This window comes from Salminus brasiliensis, chromosome 8, assembly GCF_030463535.1.
Source record: "Salminus brasiliensis chromosome 8, fSalBra1.hap2, whole genome shotgun sequence".
Lineage (NCBI taxonomy): Eukaryota > Metazoa > Chordata > Actinopteri > Characiformes > Bryconidae > Salminus > Salminus brasiliensis.
The window spans coordinates 18775151-18801463 of NC_132885.1; the positions used below are offsets into that span (position 1 = coordinate 18775151).

Consider the following 26313-nt stretch of genomic DNA (forward strand, 5'->3'; position numbering starts at 1 on the left):
CTACCCCCCCCCCCCTCCATTTCAACAAGTGGCCCAGCAACAGGTCTGAAACACTTAAAAGTGGAAGGCCTCTGTGTTTATTAGCACAGTCCACACGAAGTGAATGGTGTGTCAGTGGTGAGCAAAGGGAGAAGGTAAATGGCTTGTTTTTGTCGCTGTAGATAAGCTGTAAGCTAACACAACCTGTGGATGCTCGCCATACAGAATCAGTGTCGTGCCTCAACTCGCCACATTGCCGTTAATGGAGAACCGTCGCTTCAGGCTGCTGCAGCATCCATGCAAATGTCAAACCCTCGTCAGACACAACCCAAATTTGCAACACGTTCATGCGGCTTTTCTTACCTTGCTTCGGATCTGCCCAGACGTGGAGACTTTCCTGATGAGTTTCTGCGGCCCTTCTTGCTCTCCCTCGCTGTCGGAGGACTCGTCCGCCGGCCCTGCTCCCCCAACGGCTCCCGGCGGCGCTGCGGCTCCTCTGGGCTCCTGCTGAGGGGGAGAGGAGGCGCGGAGCTCCGCGTTAGCTCCGCCGAGTGCCGCTCCCTTCCTCTCCGCCAGGCGGGAGCTGCTGCACAGCGGCTGAAATGAGCCTCTCTTCGCCGTCATCTGCCTCCCTCTTTCTCCCTCTTTCTCTCTCTCTCTCTCTTACACACACACACACACACCCTCTCCCTCGCCCTGTGTTTCTCACTCCCCTCCCAAAACCCGGGCGAACGGCCTCTAACTCACTCCGCCACCCTCAAACGAGCACGTGGACGAGCTACCGTGTCCGAGCAGCGGGCATTTTTCCCTCAACACTCCTCTCCACTCCGCCGCGCTCTCTGAAGGCTATGTATAACCACAGGCTCTGCCTACATGGAGCCAGAGAGGAAATCTCTGTAGCAGACCCTAGCGGTGGCTGATCTCTGAGGAAACTCCAACTGCTGCCAGGACTGCAACACATGTCCTTTCTGTCCTGAGGCCGTCCTGTAGGACCACTTTCGAGCAGGGCTGCTGACGATCAGCACCATCCAGGTCCAACCAGCAAGCTGGCACTTTCACTGCCACACACGTTTTCAGCTACTGCAGGGTTTTTACGTTATATTACACTAGAATAGACCTTGTGTAGACCTATTCTGTATTCTGTATAGTGTCCACTTCACTGACACAGGACAGTGCTGTAGCGCTTCAGCAGTCCCTTCAATAAAGAACTGACCTGTGCAGTGCTTTCACTGCGGTGCTCCCTCAGGCACTTCTTCAGTTTGCTTAAGGAACCCTGTACCCTTCAGACGCAGCTATATGGCTATGCAAGAGGACGGTTGATTACATATATATATATATATATATAATAGTATCGTTTGCATTATTAAAAAGGACAGAAATGGACCTGTACAGCACCTAAACCCCCTGTCCACCTTTCAGGGCAGATTTACTTAGCTAGCTACACTGCAGAGGATTTCTAACACTCGCTAAACAAGCCCATTATATACTTTTACCTAATGCCTTTCTTTCTTTATCGCCTGTTCTGTCTTTTTTCCTTCATTTTTTCCCACCAAACCACTGCTGGACCTTGACCAGTCCGGCACGATACTACAGGCATGGACGTTACTCGCATCTCTCCAGCGCTGTAAACTCCGGCTGCATTCAGATGCATCTGTTCAACGCCCCCCGTGGAGCTGCCTAACACACTTACGCACGGTGAACTCCAAATACCTGGCTTTTTATCAAAGTACAGCATTCCTCTAGTCGGCTGAACTGCTAGCACAAGAGACCGCTGGGCTGTCCTCTATTTCTGAATCTCATCCTCCGGGACGAACTCCACAAACACAGGAAAGAAGCAACCCCCTTTCCGCTCCTCTAGCAGGGACGTTAGCGCGCGGCTAAAACACCACACCGTTGATTTTCCGCTGAAGTTTTTCTGAGGACCGATCACTATGCCCACCTCTTTACTTCTTCTAGTATTAAATGTAAAGATACTCACCAGCTCTTCCCAGGCAGGGCTGCGGGAGTACTGGTACTCATCTTCCATAGTCCTAATTCCTTTCTGCCCTTCTGCCTCGAAGGACGTGTACTACACACGCTTTTTAGCAAATGTCAGGGCGGCTTTGTGATCGTGTAGGAGGGCATACGGGTGGATTCTTCAGCTGGCTGTTGTTATTACGCCTTTCACACTCCTCCACTTATCACCTCCTTCCTTCTCCTCCTCCTTCTCCCCCTCCTCCTCCTCCTCCTCCTCCTCCTCTGCCAGGGGCTTCCAAGGGCTGAGCCTTCTGGCCACGTGATAAATGTCAAGCCGTAAAAGGAGCTGCAGTGGTGATGAGCTTCATGAGCTCGTCAGTTCTGGTGATGAAGTTTCACAAACCTTCGCCAGTGGTGGTCTGATCCTCGTGGACCCGTTTAGTCAAAAGACAGTTTACAGTATATGCGCGGTTTAAGAGAGCAGCAGTGACCACAGCAGCTTCTTCTGCTGAGCTGGAGAACACAGAGGCTCCAGAGATGACCTGATGAAAGACACAGAAGATGAAAGTGCCTTAGTGGCTTTAATTTAAGCCATAATATTGATCCCAGCATTAATTATTATATTGAGTCCGAGGTTAAGCCTAAGACACTAGAATAGTTTTCAATAGCCTTCTCAGTCTTTTTTTAAACAGGCTTGCTGAACACCGGTTTATTTCATATATGTAAGATTTTTGCCCATAGTCTATACAACAACAACAACAACAACAACAACAACAACAATAATAATAAGAAGAAGAAGAAGAACAACAACAACAACCATCATCATCATTATCATAGTTTATTATAGCTGCTACTACCAATACAGCAGCAGCAACTACTAATAATAATATTATATTAATAATAATAATAATAATAATAATAACAATAATACTCATTATCATTATTATCTAACCGAATCACTTCCCTCACATTCTTAAGTTCTGTCCCACACATCTCAACATTTCCCAACACAGTCCCAAAAGCTCTCAATGCTGTTAATTCTGGTGACTGTGTTGCCCATGGCATCACCTGAACTTACTCAGTATTATTATTATTATTATTATTATTATTACTACTACTACTACTAAAGGTACTACTACTACTACTACTACTACTAATAATAATAATAATAATAATAATTATAAGATGATGATGATGATGAAGAAGAAGGCCTTACGGTTATTATTATTATTATTATTATTATTATTACTACTACTACCACTAATGATAATAATAATAATAATAATAATAATTATAAGAAGATGATGATGATGATGATGATGATGACGAAGAAGAAGAAGAAGGCCTTATGGTTATTATTATTTATTTATGGTTATTGTTATTATTATCATTATTATTATTATTATTATTATTATTGTTGTTGTTGTTGTTGTTGTTGTACATGTAATTTTGTTAAGCTCTCACAATCAAAGTCTAAACTAACATCATTTACTTTGGTCACATTTTAAATAACTGTGTAGTAACTATAGACCAGAGCTATGTAGAAACTGAAATCTTAGTAAATGCAGAAAGAGGATGATCGTGTGTTAACCGGCGGTCTGTGCTGGGTTGTGTCTGCAGGTCGGAGGTTTTATGTTAACTGGCGGTCTGTGCTGGGTTGTGTCTGCAGGTCGGAGGTTTTATGTTAACTGGCGGTCTGTGCTGGGTTGTGTCTGCAGGTCGGAGGTTTTATGTTAACTGGCGGTCTGTGCTGGGTTGTGTCTGCAGGTCGGAGGTTTTATGATCACGCATGGAACCACAGACAGGAAAGCTCCGCGTTGTGCACGGAAAGATTATGCGGCGGACGACTTCTGTTCTGCAACTATTTTCTTCCGCCGTGTCGGCATTTAGAGGGTGAACATGAGGAAACCCAAATAAAATAGCCGATTTTCTTCGTTGACTCTTTAAACAGCGGTACTCACAGGGCATTACCATGCATTCGCGTATTCTGTTGAAGGGCACAGCCGCAGCTGTGGCTGCGAGGAGGATCCGTAACATTCTGGGGTCTGTCACTGCCAAGGAGGGCTGGAAGTACAGCGCGCGCGAGGTCAAACTACTGAACACTGCTTCAGGTCAGTTACACTAACACTGTAAATAACACAGCTTTAGGTCAATAACACTGCTGAAAGCAAAGCTACAGGTCAGTTACACTAACACTGTAAATAACACAGCTTTAGGTCAATAACACTGCTGAAAGCAAAGCTACAGGTCAGTTATTCTGATGAAAGCAAAGCTACAGGTCAGTTATTCTGATGAAAGAACAGCTTCAGGTCAATAACACTGCTGAAAGCAAAGCTACAGGTCAGTTATTCTGATGAAAGCAAAGCTACAGGTCAGTTACACTGCTGAAAGCACAGCTTCAGGTCAGTTACGCTGCTGAAAGCACAGCTACAGGTCAGTTACGCTGCTGAAAGCTCAGCTACAGGTCAGTTACGCTGCTGAAAGCAAAGCTACAGGTCAGTTACGCTGCTGAAAGAACAGCTTCAGGTCAGGTCAGTTACACTGCTGAAAGCACAGCTTCAGGTCAGTTACGCTGCTGAAAGAACAGCTTCAGGTCAGGTCAGTTACACTGCTGAAAGCACAGCTTCAGGTCAGTTACGCTGCTGAAAGCACAGCTTCAGGTCAGTTACGCTGCTGAAAGAACAGCTTCAGGTCAGGTCAGTTACGCTGCTGAAAGAACAGCTTCAGGTCAGGTCAGTTACACTGCTGAAAGCACAGCTTCAGGTCAATTACGCTGCTGAAAGAACAGCTTCAGGTCAGGTCAGTTACACTGCTGAAAGCACAGCTTCAGGTCAGTTACGCTGCTGAAAGCACAGCTACAGGTCAGTTACGCTGCTGAAAGCACAGCTTCAGGTCAGTTACGCTGCTGAAATCACAGCTTCAGGTCAGTTACGCTGCTGAAATCACAGCTTCAGGTCAGTTACGCTGCTGAAAGCACAGCTTCAGGTCAGTTACGCTGCTGAAAGAACAGCTTCAGGTCAGGTCAGTTACGCTGCTGAAAGAACAGCTTCAGGTCAGGTCAGTTACACTGCTGAAAGCACAGCTTCAGGTCAGTTATGCTGCTGAAAGCACAGCTTCAGGTCAGTTACGCTGCTGAAAGCACAGTTTCAGGTCAGTTACGCTGCTGAAAGCACAGTTTCAGGTCAGTTACGCTGCTGAAAGCAAAGCTACAGGTCAGTTACGCTGCTGAAAGCAAAGCTACAGGTCAGTTACGCTGCTGAAATCAAAGCCACAGGTCAGTTACGCTGCTGACAGCAAAGCCACAGGTCAGTTACGCTGCTGAAATCTCGGCTTCAGGTCAGGTATGCTGCTGAAATCTCGGCTTCAGGTCAGGTATGCTGCTGAAATCTCAGCTTTAGGTCAGTTACCCTGCTGAAATCTCAGCTACAGGTCAGTTACGCTGCTGAAAGAACATCTTCAGGTCAGGTCAGTTACACTGCTGAAAGCACAGCTTCAGGTTAGGTCAGTTATGCTGCTGAAAGCACAGCTACAGGTCAGTTACGCTGCTGAAAGCACAGCTACAGGTCAGTTACACTGCTGAAAGCAAAGCCACAGGTCAGTTACCCTGCTGAAATCTCAGCTACAGGTCAGTTACGCTGCTGAAAGAACAGCTTCAGGTCAGGTCAGTTACACTGCTGAAAGCACAGCTTCAGGTTAGGTCAGTTATGCTGCTGAAAGCACAGCTACAGGTCAGTTATGCTGCTGAAAACACAGTTCCATGCCAATAACACTGTTGTTAAACGTAGTCTTGTCTCACTTACACTGCTGAAAATACTGTTGGAAAAAGTCTCCGATCATTTATACTCTTAAAACACACATCATTTATTCTGTTGAAAACACAGCCTCAGGTCAGTTACAGGGATTAGTAACACAGCCTCAGGTCTGTTATGCTGCTGACAACTCATAAGTAACACTCCTAAAACACAGCTTCATGGAAGTAACACTTTTGTAAACACAACCTCAAGTTCAGTTACATAGATTGGTAACACAACCTCAAGTTCAGTTACATAGATTGGTAACACAGCCTCAGGTCAGTTGCACTGTTGTAAACGTAGCCTCAGGTCAGTTGCACTGTTGTAAACGTAGCCTCAGGTCAATTGCACTGTTGTAAACACAGCCTCAGGTCAGTTGCATGGATTGGAAACACAGCCTCAGGTCAGTTGCATGGATTGGAAACACAGCCTCAGGTCAGTTGCACTGTTGTAAACACAGCCTCAGGTCAGTTGCACGGATTGGAAACACAGCCTCAGGTCAGTTGCACGGATTGGAAACACAGCCTCAGGTCAGTTGCACGGATTGGAAACACAGCCTCAGGTCAGTTGCATGGATTGGAAACAGTTGCACTGAGTTTAATTCTCAATTAAACAGGATTTGACAGTTTTAGCCAGTCTTCATCCACGCTTCTTTCATCTGCCTTCTGCCATCTAAAAACATAGTTTTGATAATTGTCCTAGTGTGGCAAATGGGCTTAGGTTTTGTATGGTAAAACCTGTTATTGTTATTTTGGTGTAATTTCCAGTACTTTGTCTTTGTGACTAGTTTATGTACTATATATTGTAATTTTTGTTTGTTTTACCCTTTGATTCACAGGTGATACTGTGAAGATAGGAGACATCTCATACCAGCTCAAAACACCCAGAAACCCTGAATTTGTGCCAGTAAATCACAGTATGTGCTGTTTGGATTCTAAATCTATATGGATTATAAATCTGAATACAGCATTATATATTTGTAAAACAACAATATTTACATTTATTCATATGTGGAAAATCTAAACTGAAGTGCTAACTGCATGTAAAATGTTATGACTTATTAGTTCATTATATAGTAAAGAGTAAATAATATGAGATATAGAGAGTAAAGAGATATTTGTGATTCAGTCAGAAACATGTATGCGTTAGCATTTTTGAAAATCTTAGTTTCAGTGACCGAAAGTTGTGTTTTTGTGTAGACAGATGGCCAAAATGCAGACAAAAACACTAATATCTGCAAAGGTGTGTTTGGAGGAAAAAGGAACTCTAGTTAATGTCCAGCCAACTGTGAAACATAAGAGGCTGAATCTATCATACCATAGGGTTGTGTTGTTGCTAGTGGCTTTGGCAATATTGCACTAGTAGAGGATAGACCAGCAGTGTTTTTATTATAATCATAGATGAAGTGGGAGAAGACTTATCAGAAATTTCATCCATGCAGACTTAGGGTCTTTATTCCAGGTCTTGTGGAATCTCCTTTGCAGTTCATTTCACAGCTTTTCAGTTTTGTTTGTCAGAAGAAGCAGTTGTTGACTTCAAAAGCTTGATTCTTTGGTTAGTGAATCCCCTGTTATGTGGCTTTTTACATTTTTTTATGCAACACCTTCCCAGGAAATGTGGAAACACTAAATCTGTTGTATTTATTAGTTCTTTGATGTATATAGAACATTTGTCTCACCTTTGTTACAGTGATAGCCTTTACTCTTCTGGAAAGGCCTTATACTCCATGGTGGTACATTTACTAAGAGAATTTGAGCACAGATACTGATGTAAAATGATTTGTTCAGGGTCAGAGTCACCACTTTAAGACATCGATAGGAAATAAAGGGTGTCTGGATACTTTTGAACATGAAGTGTATGTGTAAGATTTATGTGTAAGTGAAATATGGTCTACATTTGTATAATTATGGAAGGCAATTTAGACATTCCTTTTACTCATGAGAGTAATGTGTACTGACTTGTCATTGCAGGGCAATTGAAGTGGGTGAGGTAGAGCGATTTTTAATCCCGTAAATAAAACTTAACTTTTAAACTTTCAGATCAACATTATTACCCCTCAGCCAACATGCAACTATAAAGCTATAATCAATTCCATATCTACCTGTATTGTTTATTTGCAGTGTGTTATGGCACCTTTGTAATTTTCACAAAAATGCTGGCATGCTATACATCACACTTTTGCTTTGGAGAATAAGCTTTTAACTTTGTGATTTACTGTTTAGGAAATTCTGCCTAAATTTGAAATATGGTCTTATGATGATTTTAATAAGGACCTTATGTCTTCTTGGCTTTATACACTGTTATGTTGTAGTAAATGATTATTGCAGTAAAGTGCCGTGTTTTCTGTAGTGCCAGAGTCAATGCCACAGATAGTTGCTCAACATCTTCGGTGGATCATGCAGAAGGACCTGCTTGGGCAGGATGTGTTTCTCATTGGTCCCCCTGGTCCACTGCGCCGGTCCATTGCCATGCAGTATCTGGTAATTTCATTTAACAGCATTCATTGCATATAGTCCCAGTGAGAAGGAAAAAAGTTGACTTTGACCTGATTCATGCTATTTGTAACATTATTTTTTCAAATACAAATGGTTGAAATGCAGACCTACTTTACACATTTTGTGTTGATCATCAACTGCAGGAGCTGACCAAGCGGGAGGTTGAGTATGTGGCCTTATCCAGAGACACCACAGAGACTGATCTTAAACAGCGCAGAGAGATCCGCTCTGGCACTGCCTTCTTTATAGATCAGGCAAGTAGGAAGTTACAGCATCTACATTAGTCCACAGTCTTCAGCTGTGCTTACACTTGTAGTCAAGGTTTGAGCATGTAATTATAGCTGTTGCCCATGATAAAGCATTCATTATCTATCCAACCCAGTGCAACCCTGTAATCTTGCTGTTCTTCACCCTGCAAGGAAATGTAGAACACTTTAAAGGTGTGCAGAGCAAGAGTGTATTATACAGTGTGTACAAACTGCTAATGTATTACTGGAAATAGCAAATGTTCAGACTCCTAGAATGTTTATGTTTATGGAATTTGCCTGACACTCTTATCCAGAACAACTAACAGTTGGATTTATGCTACATAGGTAGACTAATGTTAGTCTTGCCCACGCACTCCTATGAAAAGTATTCAGAGGCATCTTTTCTCTGTATAAGACTTTCTCAGTTCTTGCTTAAAGTGGCCGATTCAAATCACGCTACAGCCTTTCAGTGGAACTGAAGTTGTGACCATAATAGTCACTCCAAAATACAGATTGTTTTTGTGGGCAGACCTCACTATTTTTTGGGTGCTTGTCTTTTTAGATCACAGACACACTGACAATTTGCTACTGTTTTGCATAGCTTTAAAGCTTCTGCAGCAACGCAATCCTATACCATAATACTCACGCCATCATGCTTTACAGTTAGTTGGTAAATCAAATTTAAGAGTATGAGCATTGGACCATTTTTTATTGGTCCGTTAACCCATTAACCCTAGCTCTGTTATTCAGTTATTAATACTTATGCAGCAACTATTGTGGGTTTTTTGGAACAGTCTGATTAAGTATATTTTGTGTCCCACTGGGTTCTGTTTTAGGATCTATGAAACTGAATAATGTAGCTATGAAAGGGCTACAGGGTCTAGGGGGTTAATCCGAATTTTAGGGTATACACCATCAAGTGTTTCATAGGCATTGAAGTATTATTGCTGTTGTTCTCTTGATAGCTCATAAAAGTTGGGGTGTTCCTCTGAGTCCTAACTAATTGCTTGTGTTGAATAATTATTTTGTTTACTAATGGTACCTCGTTATCTCCATTTATTCTGTTATTTTATATAGAAATGTTCCAAAATAATGTAAAATGAAATTCTGTTCACATTGACTTTTTGTACATGAGAAGTTATGAGGAGGTTTTTGTCCTTCTTCTGTAAAGTTCACATTTTGGAGATTTTTACGTGGCAGTGATGATATGTTTTAGGTAAAGTTCCTGGTCCTATAAATTCAGGAGTAATATAGGCAAACATCCTGTGGCCAGCATATAGATTTTGGCTTATTGATGGATGTTGGTTGTAATTACAGAAACATGAGCTGCTTGTTTTGCCCCATGAATGGGGTGGCTTAAGTTGTCGTTTATATCTTCTGGGCATAATGTTAGTGTTTAAAACAATGTTCAATGGATGGACTAACTACACTGAGGAAGAAACAGGAGTGTTTAACTGGCTGGGCTGTGAGTATATGTGTATATATGTAGGATGGTGGGAGTGAGTGTTAACTGGAGCATCGGACTGCTCTCAGGGGTTCTGTGCTCTTTTTCAGACCCATATTCCAAGCACTGTGTATAAAAACGGACTTCAGTAGACTAGTTCTGTATGAATAGAAAATGTGTTTCAATTGAAAACGGAAACATTGGTGTTAAGTATTTACTTTAAGAGTTAAATGATTCAGCCAGAGGTTACCCTTTTAGAACAGACTGAATTTGCAGCGAGTTGAGTGGACTCAGTGACCCACCAGACTGATTTAAGCTTTAATGTTTAGTGGAAGAGAGAGTGCATTTTAAACACAAGTGTGTGTGTGTGTGTGTGTGTGTGTGTGTGTGTGTGTGTGTGTGTGCGCCTGTGTGCATGTGTGTGATCTAATCAGTCAGACGTGAAGTACTAAACTACCAAAAGAGCAGCCCAAAACCAACAGGAAGACATTTAGAATTAGAAGACTGTTTTTAGTTAATAGACGTTCAGTTTGCTGTGTTCTGAAGCAGAGCTGTGTTGGATGGCAACAGAAGTCAGCTGCTCAGGAGCAGCGATGCACTTGGTGTATTTACAGAGGTGACGTCATGTAGTCAGCCCATAGTTATTCCATCGCAGGCTGTTTGGGTGCAGGAATTCTAGGAAAAGTTACTTCTGATGAGGTCACACTTTCCACCTTAGCCACTCGTCTTTTTACTGCGCTCGCCGTTAAAAGGCATGAAGCTCAAAGTTGTTGGTCTCTCGTAAACGGAAAGCAGGCTTAGGGGAATTTTGCTGGGGTTATATCTGATTTGCTTTTTCATTGACAAACAGTGCATGGCTGGTATGTGGCTTTAGCTCGCCTCTGCGTCCTGCGTCACTACCATTTCTAGTCATTATGGGATTACAGTGTCCGTGATGGCGCTGGGTCCAAAGTTAAATTTGGAGCATCTGTCTGCACTTTTATAGACCCTATTCCCACACAATCAGGCATATATTTATATGTTAACCTAATTATATGGCAACTTGTTTTGTGGTCAGCAGAGTAGCCTAGAATTTCCTGCCTTTGACGTCAAGACTGTTTCATTCTTGCACGCATATGCTTGCATGTTTGCATCTTTATAATTCAAGAGATCTGGTGGCTCTGCCCACATTTGGTCAGATTTTTATTTTTATTTTTAGAAAAGCTGAGCGGTAGGTGAAAGTAACGCAAAGATTGTTGCTACAGAGGATCCCCAACCAGTTTATTTTTTGTTCTAGATTTTTCAGATCACAGCATCAAATCAACTGTCCTATTAAAATAATTGTAGCAGTGATTTACAGATTGTTTATTTCTGCCTTCAGGAATCTCAACTTTCAAGATGACTCATTTCAGCCAATTAAGTAGTTAAGGTTGCATGGCAAGCTCCGTGCGCGGGTGGTTCTTGTGTGCTAATTATAGAAGAAAAAGTCACGAAACCACAAAACCAAGACACTTGCGCTGAGTCTGAAACATGAAAAGCAGGGGGAATGTAGGTTTGAAACGGCAGATTACTGTGCTGAGCTACAGATGTAATGTGCAGTGTGCAGTACGAGCGGCGACGGAGGGCAGAATTCTGGTTCTGGAAGGTCTGGAGAAGGCCGAACGGAACGTGCTGCCCGTGCTCAACAACTTGCTGGAAAACCGTGAGATGCAGCTGGAGGACGGCCGCTTCCTCATGTCCGCCCAGCGCTATGACAAATTACTGCAGGTGATGACACGTTCACTACATTCATATGTTCCTAAACACATTTGCTTATAGTTTGTGTGTCTTATTCATATTAAATCACACTTTTCGGAAGCTACTATAAGTCGTTCAATAACTGATGTAATGCTTATTGGTAGGCATGATTACCAGGAATTAATAAAGGTGTTAATATGTGCAATGTAAAACCTAACCTAGGAGCACACTAAAGAAGAACTGGACATGTGGAAGATTGTCCGTGTGAGTGAGGATTTCCGGGTCATTGCTCTAGGCCTGCCTGTCCCACGATACAAGGGTAACCCGTTAGACCCACCCTTGCGATCCCGCTTCCAGGCTCGAGACATCTATTACCTACCCTTCAAGGTACTAAGGTCACACATTTAATGAGTTACTACCTGAAGTTGTTTCACATTAAAGTCACTGAACTGGACACTTCCTTTACGTTTCTTTTTCTTAGGACCAGCTCGATCTTCTGTATAACACTGGACAAAACGTGCCAGCTGAAAGGTATAAAGAAATTAAGGATCACTTAAATCGTAACTCCATGGAACTACCTCACTCCAATAACGTAATACTAAATCAGCCAGTTTACCCCCGTAATATCCATTCCATGTAATATCTAATATTAAGAAGAGATTCTTAGGATGCGAAAAGCTGTGAAATGTAAAAATGAATGAACTCCCTATTCTTTTCTCTCAGGGTGTCCCAGCTCTTGTCATGTGCTACTACTCTCTGCTCTCAAGAATCCACTACCCTGGGTCTTCCAGACTTCCCCGTGGACAATCTACCACCTGCTGTCAAAGTGTTGGTGGGTTAAACATGTGCATTTGCCCTGAATGAATGGAAAGAATGATTAAAACACAAACATAAACGTTTAGGCCATTCATTAAAAGTAATGACTGAGCATCTGTTGTCACTGTTGCAGGACTTGTTCCCTATGCTGTCTGCTCAGCAGCTCATCCAAAGGCTCTATCCATATGAGGTCATGCTAAACAAGGAAGGTCGTAGTGCTGTGGAGGGTGTGCTTAGTGTAAGAGTCTCTGGCCTGCTCTTTCTTGCTCTCTGTTAGTGTCTCTCTCTTTCTGTCTTCTTTCCTTTTTTCATTCTTTTTATGCATCAAAAACAGTTGTAATTCCTTTTAACACTGCAATATTTCTAACTCGCTTTGTTCCTTAAAATTAAACAGGCCTTGTGTCTTTAAGATATATGTACTATGATGTATGTAAATAAGCCCTGTTCTGTACATGTCTCATTCAAAAAGCCAAGGCTGACAATACTGAATGGGCAGAGTGAGACTGCTGTAGGCTATATAGGTGGATATCTGTATGATTGTGTTGGTTTTCATTACAAAAGACAAATGCAGTACATTTATAATGGACTCTTTTATAGCTTAGCTTCCATATATGAACTGGATGGACTGAAGAATGAGTAAAAAAAGTGTATATCGTTCATCAAAACTGCCTTTGTTGGGGTAACTCTCTCTACTGTCCAGAGATGGCTTTCTACTAGATTTTGGAGCATTTACTTCATTACAGGGACTAGACAAGCTGTGTGTGTACCTTTGCAGCTCTGTGTCCGGAAAAAGGATGCAACTTAAAGTAGCTGAATGCATTTATTAGAAAGGGGTGTCCACAAACATTTGGATATACAGTGCGTGTTCTTAAATAAATAAGGAAGGAAAATAGACTTTATCTGCTGTATATAAGATAACACCAGGTTTAAGTTTGGTGGTTGGTGTGGCGCAACAGATAAAACCACTAGCTGCCAGTGAGCTATTACACCATGTGGGAGACCAGGGTTCGATTCCCAGTCTGGGTGACAGTATACTGCGCTACACCAATAAGAGTCCCTGGGCAAGACTCCTAACACTACATTGGCCCACCTGTGTAATACAAGTCACCTTGTAAGTCGCTCTGGATAAGAGCGTCAGCTAAATGCCATAAATGTAAATGTAAATGTAAATGTTGATTAAGACTTAGACTCTCTCTCTCTCTGACATTCTCTCGCTCTCTGCAGCGCTTTGAGCTGCTGGATGGGAATAGACAGCCGTCTCCCCGTGCTGTGGTGCAAGTGGAACCGGCTCATGATGCTCACCCAAGACAGGCGGCAGTCACTCTCAGTATTGCAGACAAGAACATCACCTTCCAGGTCAGGAGGCAGCAGCTCCTCTCTGTGCATTTCACTACATGATCCATAATTAAGAAGACGGGGAAGGAATTTGGCTTGACGCTGCACTGTGCTGCTAGGCACTTGGTCTAGCAGTAACGTCACAAGTGCACTTTGAAGATAATGTTATGTTTGAACGTCTTTCAGGCCCCTAAGTAGGAAGAAAGAGCATGGAAACTTGTGGACAGGATGAAATATATCCAATAAAATAGACCATTCATCTTAAAGCCAGTTGCTGATATGTCTGTGCTCTGGAAATTTTTTTCCCTCTAATGGAAATGCTGCTTCATCTTCTTCCCCGCAGGTTCCAGCTGGGCTGCGACCGCCCCGACCACCCAACAGCAGTCCCACCTTCATCAGCACCCCCACCCACGCTCGCCTGCTGGCCGAGATGATGCAGTCGCACCTCGTCAAAGACATGTGTCTCATTGGAGCCAAGGTACACAGGCAACATCCTGAACCCATGGCAGGGAAAGTTAGACACATCAGTGGAGCTCTTAACCACAAAGCTGGCATGTGTTCTACTGTAAGAACAACAAAGAGAACTGTCTTAGCTGCCTCTTAAGGTAATGAGGAAAGACTATCAGTCCCTGAGTTTAATCCCTGTTTTTATTTAAGAGTGTTCACTTGCTGCAATGGCTAACTGTGAGGAGTGTAATATAAAGAGTGTATATAAAATATCTGACTGCCATATTAACAGTTATTTTGTCTTTTGTGTCTTTCCAGGGTTATGGCAAATCTGTAATTGCCAGAGAATTTGCTGAGATGCTAGGCTATAGCATTGAACCAATCATGCTCTATCAGGTATAGTGGAACCACTTCACCTGGAAAATGATATTATATGCATGGTGGTTAAAGCACTATTCTGTAGCATCTTTACCATAAAATAACTGTAATAAGCGAATAATATCTGTAATAAGCAGAGTAGCACTGCTACCGTTGCTACTCCGGACTCAACATGCTGCTTACTACACTGGAAAGTGGGCAAGACAACACAGGCATATTCGTGTACAATCCTGTACAACCCTTATTCTACAGCCTCAGTCCATGTGCTTCTTTCACTTTCAGTGACAGTGTATCTCCCTGCTTGTCCAGAAACGCATGTGTAAAGCATGTAAAGCACATATTACAGTACAACGAAACACTGTTAGGCTAAGTCTCCGGTGCAGAACAGGTAGGACATGACACAAAGGTGCAAAGACAAGACATGAGACAGGGTGCATAGACAATTCATACAAAGACAGAAAAGGTACAGAAACGTACAATATATGTACAAATGTGTGCATAGAGGCTGGGTGATTAAGTTTACTAATAGCAAAACGGAATAAATGTGTAGATCAGCAATATGTTGTGCGTGAAAATAGAAGAGTAGAACAGAGAGTTCAGGAGTGTATGCTGAGGTAGGCCAGTCTGGTATTATTGCAGCACCACTGTAAACAAGGTGTAGTGCAGTAATGATTATAGCAGCTAGTGTAAAGTAGAGAAAAGAGTACACAGCTTGCGTACAGAGAGGTTCAGATTTCCAGTACAAATGCAAAGTGCATGCAGTCCCTAAACTAGTGGAGCTCAGAGTGGGTAAGAAGTGTAAACTGGAAGGATCAGAGTTTAGTAGCAGTCTGCGTGTGTTCAGGTTGTGGTTGGTTTTGCTGGTGAGACCAGTTTAACAGCAAGTGGGAAGAAACTGTTCTTGAATCTGGTGCTTCTGGCTCTGATGTTCCTATGCCTCTTTCCAGATGGCAGGGGTTGAAACAGGAAGTGGCTGGGGTGAGTGGGGTCAGAGGAGATGTTGATGGCTTTCCTCTGACATCTTTTGTTGTAGAGGTCCTGTATTGGGTGGGAGGGCAGCTGCAGTGATGTACTGGGCAGTTTTCACCACTCTCTGCAGGGCCTTGTGTTCAGCAGCAGTGGCACTGCCATGTCAGACCATGATGCAGCTGGTCAGGATGCTCTCCACAGCTGTCATAGCAGGTTGACTCTTCTCAGCTGTCAAACGAAGTGGAGGCGCTGCTGGGCCTTCCTGATGACGTGTGATGTGTTGAGTGACCAGGTGAGATCCTTAGACATGTGGACACCGAGTAACGTGCAGCTGCTTACTCTCTCCACTCTCGCCGCCTCCTCAGTGCTCAGGGGCATGTGCACTCTGCACCCCCCCCTAAAGTCATCAGTCAGTTCCTTGGTTTTGCTGACGTTAAGGAAGAGGTTGTTGTCAGCGCACCACTCTGCAAGGAGCTGTGTTGTCGGCAAACTTGATGATGGCGTTGGAACAGTGGATGTTTTTGTTTTTGCGTTGTTTTTCAGTTTATTGGTAAATAAACCAACATAAATGCTCCAGTACTATATTAGGAAAATGTTGTGTTACACTAACTTCAATTACACAGCACAAATGCTTATTCATCTCCTGTAAACTTACCATTTTAAGATGTGAGGTTATGTTCTTAAAGTGATGACATTGTAAGACTCTGAATGTCCTGTTTAAGAAAATAAAGGACAACATTTATGTGGTATGGGAAATTTAGCGAATAGGAAAGAGCACAGCACTTTGAGAATGGTAAGATTGTAAGCTTTAAAGGTCAGATGGAAAATGTTCTTTCCTCCTCAGGCTACGTTGGTATGTATAGCCTGTAATCCTCAGCGTTTTATGGATGGATATTTGTGTTGCTGGCACATGAGCTGCAGCTGCAGACAGTGCTGTTTACAGAGAAATGTTTGTATATGCTGGAGAAACCAAATCGCTGGCTCAGGGTGCAGCACACTGAAGCTCGGCAGAGTCATGCTAGAGGTTGTGCATTTTGAGGTCATATATCTCATTCTTCCAGAGCCCTCCACTAATCAAGCAGGCGCAGGGACAAAGCCACCCTCTGATAGGCTGGATCCAATTTTTCGTCATCCCCACAGACCTGATTTCTGAGAAAACGGGTATTTTCAGATGTGAAAACATCCTTAAATAGCAGCCTCTTTATCAGATCAAAGGTCTTTTCTATTTTGGGATCGGAATCATGTACTGTCCATTATCTCCTCACAGTGTCCTCTAGCAACAATGCTTCCCTTCTTCTGCAGTCGCAGTAGTTACCTCATTGAGGCACTTTTTTATGTCTTACATAAGAGGTCACTCCCAAACTCTACTGCTACGGAATGGAAGGCTTATATCGTGAAGCATCTGCTGACTGAATGACAGTTGTTTTTGAGGACCTTCCACCTTCAAATCTCCCATAAAAGCTCTGAAGGCTGTTTAACACTCTGGACTAGACCTGCCAGGTCTGAGATTACTACAGTCTGTTCAGAAAGATGCTATGTGATAAGGTCAGTGACTCTGTGAGTCTGTTATGTGAAGACTGTTTGAACACTCCACCCATACACACACACACTCAAAACCACTCTCTCTGAGGGCCCTGTGAGCATGCTGGACTCATCAGAGTGCTGTCTTGTTTTGAAATCCTTCAAACACCCTGTGAGGAGCTGCTTAGAGAGAAGGGTAAACACAAGACGTGCAGGTAGTAAAAATCCTGGCGTGTGTGTGTGTGTGTGTGTGTGTGTGTGTGTGTGTGTGTGTGTGTGTGTGTGTGTGTGTGTGTGTGTGTGTGTGTGTGTGTGTGTGTGTGTGTGTGTGTGTGATGGTGTTTGAGTGTTTGTGTGCACGTGTGTGTATAAGCCTTGGAATGCCGGGAATGCTCTCGGCTCAGTCTGAAGCAGGCAGGAAAAGGAAGCTGCCTGTGCATCACGCTGTGGATATTTTTAGCCAGAGCAGGTCAGGGGTCCCAGAGCCCGGGGGGGAAAGAAGGAATTTTGTGGCGTAATTCATCACATCAGCCCACTGAATCTTATTTTTTCGTTTCCATGGCACATCTGCCGTCACTAATATGATGTTGTTTTATTTGCGGTGTTATTGTGGAAAAGGCCCACGCTGTGAAGCTAAAACGAGGTAACGCGCGCATAGCCAGGTGCAGTTTTTGCCTTGCGGGGCTTCTTTCAAACTTCTCTTTATGCTTGCCTGGTAGATTCACTGCGAGATAAATGGAGTTACGTAACAGAGCTTTTTATTATTTCCTGCACTGGTGAGGTTTTCCTTTCAACAGATGGTCGAGGAGTAGGCTGATCTTATTATTAACAAATGGGTCCTTTTTAAAAGTAAAGGGGAATCAGTCTAACGCAACCATGCAGTGTTAGGCCAGTCTGAATGTACCCGAATCATGAGTCACCTATGACAAGCGATTGCTGTTGTGACCTTGGTCCACTATGACCCAGCTGTGTTCTGTTAATTATGCTAATGAATGCAGCTGTATTGTTTGAAGGTCAAAGGTTGCAGTCAACGTAACCCACACAACAAAGCTTGAAATATTTGTCTGGACTTCACAAGGTGCACAAACTCACGGCAGGTAAAGCCAGGATTGGGCATCAATTCCAAAACGTCTCTGGCTCGGGTTAAAGCAACACCATGGACTGGCAAATTGTCATTTCTTGCTCCTGGGCTCCACCTATGGTTGAGAAGTGCAGTTTGCACTTTGAGCCACCACTAAAGGATACGTTTTTCTGGATGAGCTGAGAGATACAGGCCTGTGCCTGAAAGTGTTATATTACCGGATTTTACATAAATATGATTGAGGTTAAGCAGTGATACGCAGTTCTTTTGGAAGTAAGCTTCTCATATAGTAACATACTGCAGTTAGCTATCTTCTTGTTTACAAGTTGGAAGTGCAATGATTTTAAAGCTGTTATTTTATGGTAATAAAGCTACATAGCATTGTTTTAATTTCAAATTTCACACAAGCCTCTCACTTGGAACAGATTCTAACCATGTTCTCCTACTTTTTTCATTACTTTTTTGTTCCATTTTACATTTTCTATCCCACGAGGTCCATGTCTGGGAGAACAGGGGAGCACAGAAAATTTAAATTAATTTGGTGGAATTGATTTAATAATTTAGTAGAGTTAATTCAGTCAAAAGGCAGTTTATTGATAATGAATCTGGCTTTTTACTGTCATGTTCAATATGTTGTAAGTTAACATATTCTGTGTTTAAAACTAAATGTTTAACAGGTGAGGGATTGTGAGAAAATATCAATATGTCAAAGTATTGATATTTTGCAATACTGTATTGATTCTCAAACATACAGTATCGAATTGTAATTATAATAATTGTAATAATTATAAACATGCAAAGATTAATGGCAGACAGTGGTTGATTTTGTGTTCTGTTAAAGCCCTGAACACCAGATAGCAGTGTGGTACATTTTCTCACTGCATTTTTTTTTATTTATTTATTTTTTTTACTTTTTGACAAAATTTTAACCTGTAGGCCAAAATTTCATGATGAACGTGCCAATAGAATTTTTTTTAGAATTGCTTGGAAAGCTTGTACTTGAATGGAAATTTCGGGCACTATTAAATATCTACACATACATGCTTGATATCAAGCCGCCTTAACTTAACTTTTATAGTTTTATATAATTAACATTAATACAGTCATCATTTCAGCATCAAGATTTGATTTCAACCATGAATTAAATACATCAGCACCTCACTGTGCCTTTATCCAGGCACACAATTTTATTTAATTATTTTATTTAATTAGTTAATTCTTCATCATCCTGTTTTGTGCCTCTAGTCTGTTCACACACCATCTCTCTCACAATACCCAAATGAATGTAGTTTACGAGATGTTTTTGCATTTATATGTGTGGTAGGATATGACCGCACGGGACCTGCTACAGCAGAGGTACACCCTGCCGAACGGGGACACGGCCTGGAGAGCCTCTCCCTTGGTCACTGCTGCTCAGGAGGGCAAGCTGGTAGTGTTAGATGGAATCCACCGTGTTAACCTTGGGACCTTGGCAGTGCTATCCAGGTAAGCCCTCATGAGAATTACTTAAAGGAAAGAATATGTAGCCTTATGTTGTGCCCTCACTGAAACGGGTGGGTGTGATCTCTACACAGGCTTCTGCATGATCGGGAGCTGGCCCTGTATGATGGCACTCGGCTGCTGAGGTGGGACCGCTACCAGAACATGAAAGAGCAGCTTCAGCTGACTGACAGTGAACTGCAAAACAGGTACTCCTAATTCATTTTATAATCAAAGCATAATAATCAGTTACAATTTTTGATAATTTGCCAGACTTCATGAAAACTGATCTGTCAAGGCAATCTGAAGAGGCAAGGTTTTGTGATTGGTCAGAAATGATCACACTTGCAGCACATACAGGTCCACAAGGGTTTGGACAATGATAAGATGTGATTGAAGTGTAGACTTTTAGCTTTAGTGCAAAGGGGTCTAGCAAAAATATTGAATCCATTTTTTACAGGCTTAAAAGTAATTGGACCAACTAAAATAAATAGAATGATTATTTTATATTTAATAATTTATTGCAATCAATGCTTGTAGTCTGGAACCCATGGACATCAAATCTGTCATTCTGAGTTTAGTGTGATTCCACAGCGTGTACTAAGCAAATAATAGCACAAATAAAGTAATTTGTAATTGCACTGCAAATAAATTAACCTAGTAAGTGACCTCATCTTACAAATTCTAGATATTTCTAATTTAAATTATTTGCACATTTAATGAGAATAGTAATAATTATTATTTAAGTAATCAAGTAGTAATCAATCATTAAGCAATATTTCAAGGAATATTACATGTAATGAATTATGGGTTGGGAATGTGACAATTGGCAATATATTATGTTATAAGTATGCTTTTATAAGTATATTGTGGATATAAAGAACACTGCACGTTTTATTCCAGAGAGTGTAATTAGTCCTGTTTAAGTGGTTGCAGTGCAGCATATTTAGAATTTAAATATTAGTATTTGAAGAGCAGTTTTTCTCATGCTTTCTATGCTTTTTCTATTTCAAAATACCACAATAAATATTGTATATTATGAAAATAATACTAAATGTTGTGATATAACATTTTTACCATATTGCCCAGCCCTATACTGAATAGCTTTAAGATGATTTGTGTGATTGATGTGTGCCATTTTGTGCAGTGAAATCCATTAATACTGTGTTGAATCTGAGTGTTCTGTATTACTAAGTGCAATAACACCAAAGAGGTATTTTTGTACCATGGATACATAGGTTTGTTACTTTCCTAACATTAACAGTGGTAGCAGGGGCAGTGGCAGAGGTAGTGGTGGCTCAACGGTTAGAGCGCCGAGCTATCGATAACAGTGTTGTGGGTTCGATACCCGGGCTGGGCAAGCTGCCACTGTTGGGCCCTTGAGCAAGGCCCTTTACCCTCTCTGCTCCCCGGGCGCTGGAGTTGGCTGCCCACCACTCTGTGTGTGTGTGTACTCACTGCCCCTAGTTCACTAGTGTGTGTGAGTGTGTGTTCACTACCACAGATGGGTTAAATGCGGAGGACACATTTCGGACAAATTCGTGCACCTTTACCTTTTACCTTTGTTGGAAATGGCTCAACACAGTCCTCTCTCATGAGGAAAGTCCCGTTACTCCCAGTGGAAACGGCTAGTGTGAGTGGTTGTAATTACGTCTGCAGCAGGGTGATGTGTGAACAGATGAGGAAATGTTTTTGGCATGGAGTATTTGGTTCAAGCTTGTTAATTGGCTGGTGAAAGCTCTCACTAATCAACACCTGTGAATGTGCCCATCTTCTCATGAGAGGTGCATCATAGCTGCCCTTCATTCAATTGAAGGCACAAATTCAGATACATTCTATTCCCAGTCATTTATGATATATGACCTAGAAATAGCCATTGTCGCCCAGTAAATGATTGAGTGTTATTAGTTCATTTCCTTTTTCACTCTAATGCTCAGTGCATGTGGAGTAGCTCATCTCAGAGTGTGTTGACCGCTCAGAACTGTCTGAAAAGACAGAGTCATGTCTGAAGTGTTGATTAACTCTCAGTTAAATCACCTCCTTATAGAGGCAGCGTCTCGGACCAGCAATTAAGCACACGTTGCTGTGTTAAAACGCCGCTCTCAGGCAGAGAGACTGGACTATGAATTAAAGTCAGTACTCCATGTCTATGTCTGGGGGGGAAACGCTGACTTGCAATGAGATGCATTTCAGCCCATGACAATGGACTCTTTTATCTCTCGCCACAATAACAGGAAGCTGCCCACCAGAAAGGCAAGCTCATTTTATTCTGGAGGTTGAGTTTATGAGGTTTGTCTTGGTTGGCAAGTTAACGCTCACTGTTTATTTCTGTCTGTCCTCACTTGCCTTCAGATGTACAATAAAAAAAAAAAAAAACTTTCTGAGATATTGTGGCTCAGGACATGTTTTTTATGGGAAATCACCCAACGCAATAGAGTTAATCAGCAGCTATTGAAGTGCTACTGTTTAAACGTTTATGCATAGCAAAAATAATAATAATACAAAAATCTGTAAGCTGTTAATGTCCAGGGCAAAGTGAACTAATTTTTTCCATTGTAGTTTTATGCTATTACATAAAAACATTCTTATCCCAGATTCCCAAAAATCACTTCCAATCCCCACCAGCTAGGACTAGGATTCCTATCACATAATGCTACAAGCTCCGGGTAGAAGAATGCAAACATGTGCTTCCTCCGAGTCACATGAAGTTACTTTTGTAATTCCAAGGAATTGGCCAGCTGAATGCTCTGGAAGGACAGCACTGACTTCCAATTCTGTTACGTCAGCTAACAGATGCCCACGCTGGCTAGCATCATTCTATGTGATGGATGGTGGGGGGAGAGGCATCCTACCTACCCGGAAAACGAGACTAAATATGCTCTCTAGGACTTCTGGCCACGGATGACTGTGGCATCGCCAAGGATTCAACCTGTCACTTTACCATCTAGGAAATGAGCTTTGTGCCAGGATACTTCTGAGAAATCCAAGTTAGGCCAGTCTTTTGACCAGACTGCTTTCATTAGTTTTACACCTCACAAACACCAAGCAGGTGTTTTGTGTTAGACAGTTAGAGTGGAGTGAATTAAAATATGGACAGAAAACACCATAACAAACATTTCACAGTGTTTATTTGAGTTGTCTGCTGGCTATTTGGAAGAGCTAATCTTCATCCTTCTATCAGGGGAAATAAATAGTTACGTAGTAAGAGCAGATCTGCATGTTATCAAAGAGATGGCGCATGAACTTTCAGCTTCAGAATCAGTGCTGGGCATGTCCTGCTCCTGGAATTCCACCTAGACAGGCAGGAAGGATGTTTGTGGTGGCGTGTCTGAGGCTGAAATAAAGCCTCTTCCTCTTCCTGCCTTTCCAGCCAGCGTCCCAGACTTCACTTCATGTGGTTCCAGTGCTGCTCCTAATTAACCACATGCGCGCGTGCACATACACACACACACACACATAGTCACACACTTCTCACCTTACCACCCAGTTAATGAATGAACCCATCACACAAGCCAGAAGGAGGTCAGAGAGGAGACTGACCTCTTGGAGTGGCCCAGATTGAAAAGACAGACTGGGCTGTCCCAGCTCCTGGGCTGCGCTAGTAGTGTCGCCCATCCAGCATGGGCTGACGGTTAGGTTTACTAATTAAAGTTGTTGATTTTTTTTTTCTGAAGAAAAAGATTATTGCATCTTAATGCATCTTCTATTGGCAACAAACAGAAATGTATTGTAATACCTTTTTTGCTGTCAAGCAAATACAGTAATTGTGCATAAAAATGCAGAAATATACCAGATTTATTTTTCTCCCTGTAGAGGATTTGCTGTTGTATTTGAAGATAAAATATAATACTCTCTATACAATAATCTTTTTCTGCCAACACCTGATCAGAGCAAGCATTTTACACATCAGATTTTAACATCAGTTAGCTCTAATCAGTTAATACAGTTTATTACAACTTTATGCCTTTTGATTACAGGGTCGTGGGCTCAATACCCTGGCTCGGCCAGCTGCCACTGTTGGGCCCTTGAGCAAGGCCCTTCACCCGCTCACCTTGGAGCCATGGCTGCCCACTGCTCCGAGCACGTGTGTGTGTTCGATCACTAGTTTATTTAGAGCCTTTGTGGAAGAGATGGTTGTGCTTAAACAAAAACATTACGCTAGCATTTCTGGCTACCTTTGGCTCTATTTGGACAATATGGTGCGCTGTTGGCCATGGCCGCAGATTTCTGCCGGCAAAGTTAAACTACGTTAAACACCACAGGAAGCTTTGCATGCAGAATTTATTTGTTGTGAATCTCATAAAAATGTCATTTCGATCGTGAAATTAGTTGACAGAAGTCTGGTCTTACTGACTATTCGCCTATTTGTTGCCTTAAGTGTTTCTAGACAAATATTTCTTACAATTGTTGTATGTATCGTGCATCTACAAAGACCTGCTAATCCTGTATATTTAAATAGCCTGTATAGATGAAGTATGGAGTCCTAGAGTAAACTGATGCTCAGTACTTCTTCATCAGCAGTGTTCATGTTGTGTCCGTGTGCTGGTGTTTCCACAGCTGTGTGTGTGGTGAAGTAAGGAAATACAGTCAGGACCAGTCTTTTTGCAAGCAGGGATGAGGGCTAGTATGGTGTTGCTAGGCAACAGGAGGTGGTTGATCGGATGAGGTTGGTATAATAGTGAAGAGTTTTGTGTCTCGCCCTCTTATCAGCCCACCCTCCCTTTCTGTCAGTAGGTGTTTCTATGGATTTCATGCAAGATTGTCTATTGTGTATAAATAGCTGGAGCTGTCCAGTGTGATTAGGTGGAAATGCCACCAGGAGCTATTGTCAGCTGTACACACTCAACTGTGACAAAGATGGTCCAGCTTGACATGGTCATATCCAATTGCGTGTGACAGATCAGTGAACTGGCCGAGTTTTCCGTGGGCCCACGTGGACATCACCCTTCAGCTGCTTATAGTTACGCTGGTCTAACACCTTGTAGTTGAGGCGACAAAGCTTGAGAATTGCCGCGACTGAATTAATACCTGTACGTGTGCCACCTGCACATCTGTTATTGCGGAAAGACAGTTAACAGATGAGCTGGACCAGGTGTGTTGGGGTAGAGGGGGTCTGCAGAGTTGCGGGTCCCCAGGACTGGACACACTGAACTGCATTACCTATGTAGATCCAGTGCAAAACTAAGGAGAGTTTAAACTCACACAATTACTTCACAAAGCTTTTCTCTCTTCCCAGGTCAATCTTCCCCATCCATCCATCATTTCGGGTGATTGCACTGGCTGAGCCCCCAGTGTCAGGCAGCAGCTCTCAGCAGTGGCTAGGCCCTGAGCTTCTCACCATGTTTTTTTTCCACACCATCAAACCTCTCACCAAGGCTGAAGAGGCTGCGGTCATCCACGGCATGGTCAGTCCATAACAACCCTGGCTTTCCTGTTCAGTGTAATGACGAGTGTTGTTTTGTGTTTGAATACAGAGGAGAGCTCCAAAGGCATGTTATTTTCTGATGGTTACTATATTTTTACTCTCACTCTGGCTCTCCTTTTTCTTTCTCTCTGGTCTCTTCACTCAACCATTCAGCTGTGTGATATTGCAAGAAGTAAATAAAGGGCTGTGTAGATGACCTTCAGGGTTTGTCAGTGTTGACAGGAGAGGATTGGCTTGACCTTGCGTTGCCCCCTTGCCTAAGCTTTCATCTGCTACATGCACACACTCATACACTGACCTGTGCTTGCTGTATTTCCTGCAGACTCCAAATGTTCCTACAGAAGCAGTGGAGCAGTTGCTACATCTCACCCACAGTCTAAGAAAAACCATCGACCCGACAGTAGGTATCAAACACAGTGTGTCTTCCTGTAACGTTATTAAGAATTTACTGTGACCTCTTACACAGCACAACTTCATGCCATTTACTGCTGTAGAAATAAGGTTAGCGTTCATGTTTAGGAAGTGTAGTGGGTGAACGATTAATCATACATGGTGCATAATGCTTGTTTTGTAATGCTTGTTTTTGTTTGGTTGGTAAAATGGCTCACTGTAATAGAAAACTGTGTGTGCGCGTGTGTGTGTGTGTGTCTCTGTCTCTCTTTGTGTGTTCTGTCTAGGCTCAGTCTTTGGCGTCCTCATTGTCCACCAGGCAACTGCTGAGAATCTGTCGACGTTTGTCTCAATATCCTGAAGAAAACGTTGCTCATGCTGTAAACAAAGCCTGCCTGTCCAGGTTACTTACATACATCTCACCCACTCTCAGACACTGCCATATACACAGGATTACAATTTAAAACTTGAGATGAAATGTATTTAATAACATAATACAATTTTTACAATGAAGATTTTGAGTTTTCTCCATCGTTTGAACCCTGTAGCTGCTTCTGTATCCTGTGTAAATAATTCTGGATGAATAGACCAATAGAAATACTCAAAGTTACTTGGAATAAACTCGTATTTTACATTAAATACAGATGTGTAGGTTACTCCAAAATAATAAGTAGCATTGTACAGCATTGTGAATGTTGTAAAGAATATTAAAAAAAAGTAGTTAAATTCCAATGCTGATTGTATACTTTTATAAGATTCTCACCATTGTTAATATAGATTTTTTATCATTTAATAAATAATTTTTTAGTAAAGTATTTAATAAGTACCCAAAATACAGTGCCT

General features: G+C 42.3%; 2 protein-coding genes across 10 annotated transcripts in view; one reads left to right on the forward strand and one right to left on the reverse strand.

Moving 5' to 3' along the window:
- dgkh (diacylglycerol kinase, eta) overlaps positions 1-2162 on the reverse strand; it is a 66540-nt gene extending 64378 nt beyond the window's left edge. For 3 of the 8 annotated variants that reach the window (XM_072685957.1, XM_072685961.1, XM_072685955.1), the window contains exon 1: positions 343-1235. In XM_072685957.1, coding sequence (XP_072542058.1) covers positions 343-603 — 261 coding nt within the window. In that variant the 5' untranslated portion in view covers positions 604-1235. Of the gene's footprint in view, positions 1-342; positions 1238-1957 lie in introns of those variants that run through there. The other 5 variants (XM_072685965.1, XM_072685959.1, XM_072685956.1 and 2 more) reach the window with 4 other exon arrangements.
- A 1541-nt stretch (positions 2163-3703) lies between these two features.
- vwa8 (von Willebrand factor A domain containing 8) overlaps positions 3704-26313 on the forward strand; it is an 82202-nt gene continuing 59592 nt past the window's right edge. For both annotated transcript variants that reach the window (XM_072685966.1, XM_072685967.1), the window contains exons 1-17: positions 3704-4046; positions 6565-6642; positions 8076-8206; positions 8365-8475; positions 11492-11659; positions 11852-12016; positions 12111-12160; positions 12353-12461; positions 12579-12683; positions 13670-13801; positions 14124-14258; positions 14546-14623; positions 19501-19661; positions 19751-19864; positions 24892-25060; positions 25403-25480; positions 25758-25873. In XM_072685966.1, coding sequence (XP_072542067.1) covers positions 3908-4046; positions 6565-6642; positions 8076-8206; positions 8365-8475; positions 11492-11659; positions 11852-12016; positions 12111-12160; positions 12353-12461; positions 12579-12683; positions 13670-13801; positions 14124-14258; positions 14546-14623; positions 19501-19661; positions 19751-19864; positions 24892-25060; positions 25403-25480; positions 25758-25873 — 2039 coding nt within the window. In that variant the 5' untranslated portion in view covers positions 3704-3907. The remainder of the gene's footprint in view (positions 4047-6564; positions 6643-8075; positions 8207-8364; positions 8476-11491; positions 11660-11851; positions 12017-12110; positions 12161-12352; positions 12462-12578; positions 12684-13669; positions 13802-14123; positions 14259-14545; positions 14624-19500; positions 19662-19750; positions 19865-24891; positions 25061-25402; positions 25481-25757; positions 25874-26313) is intronic.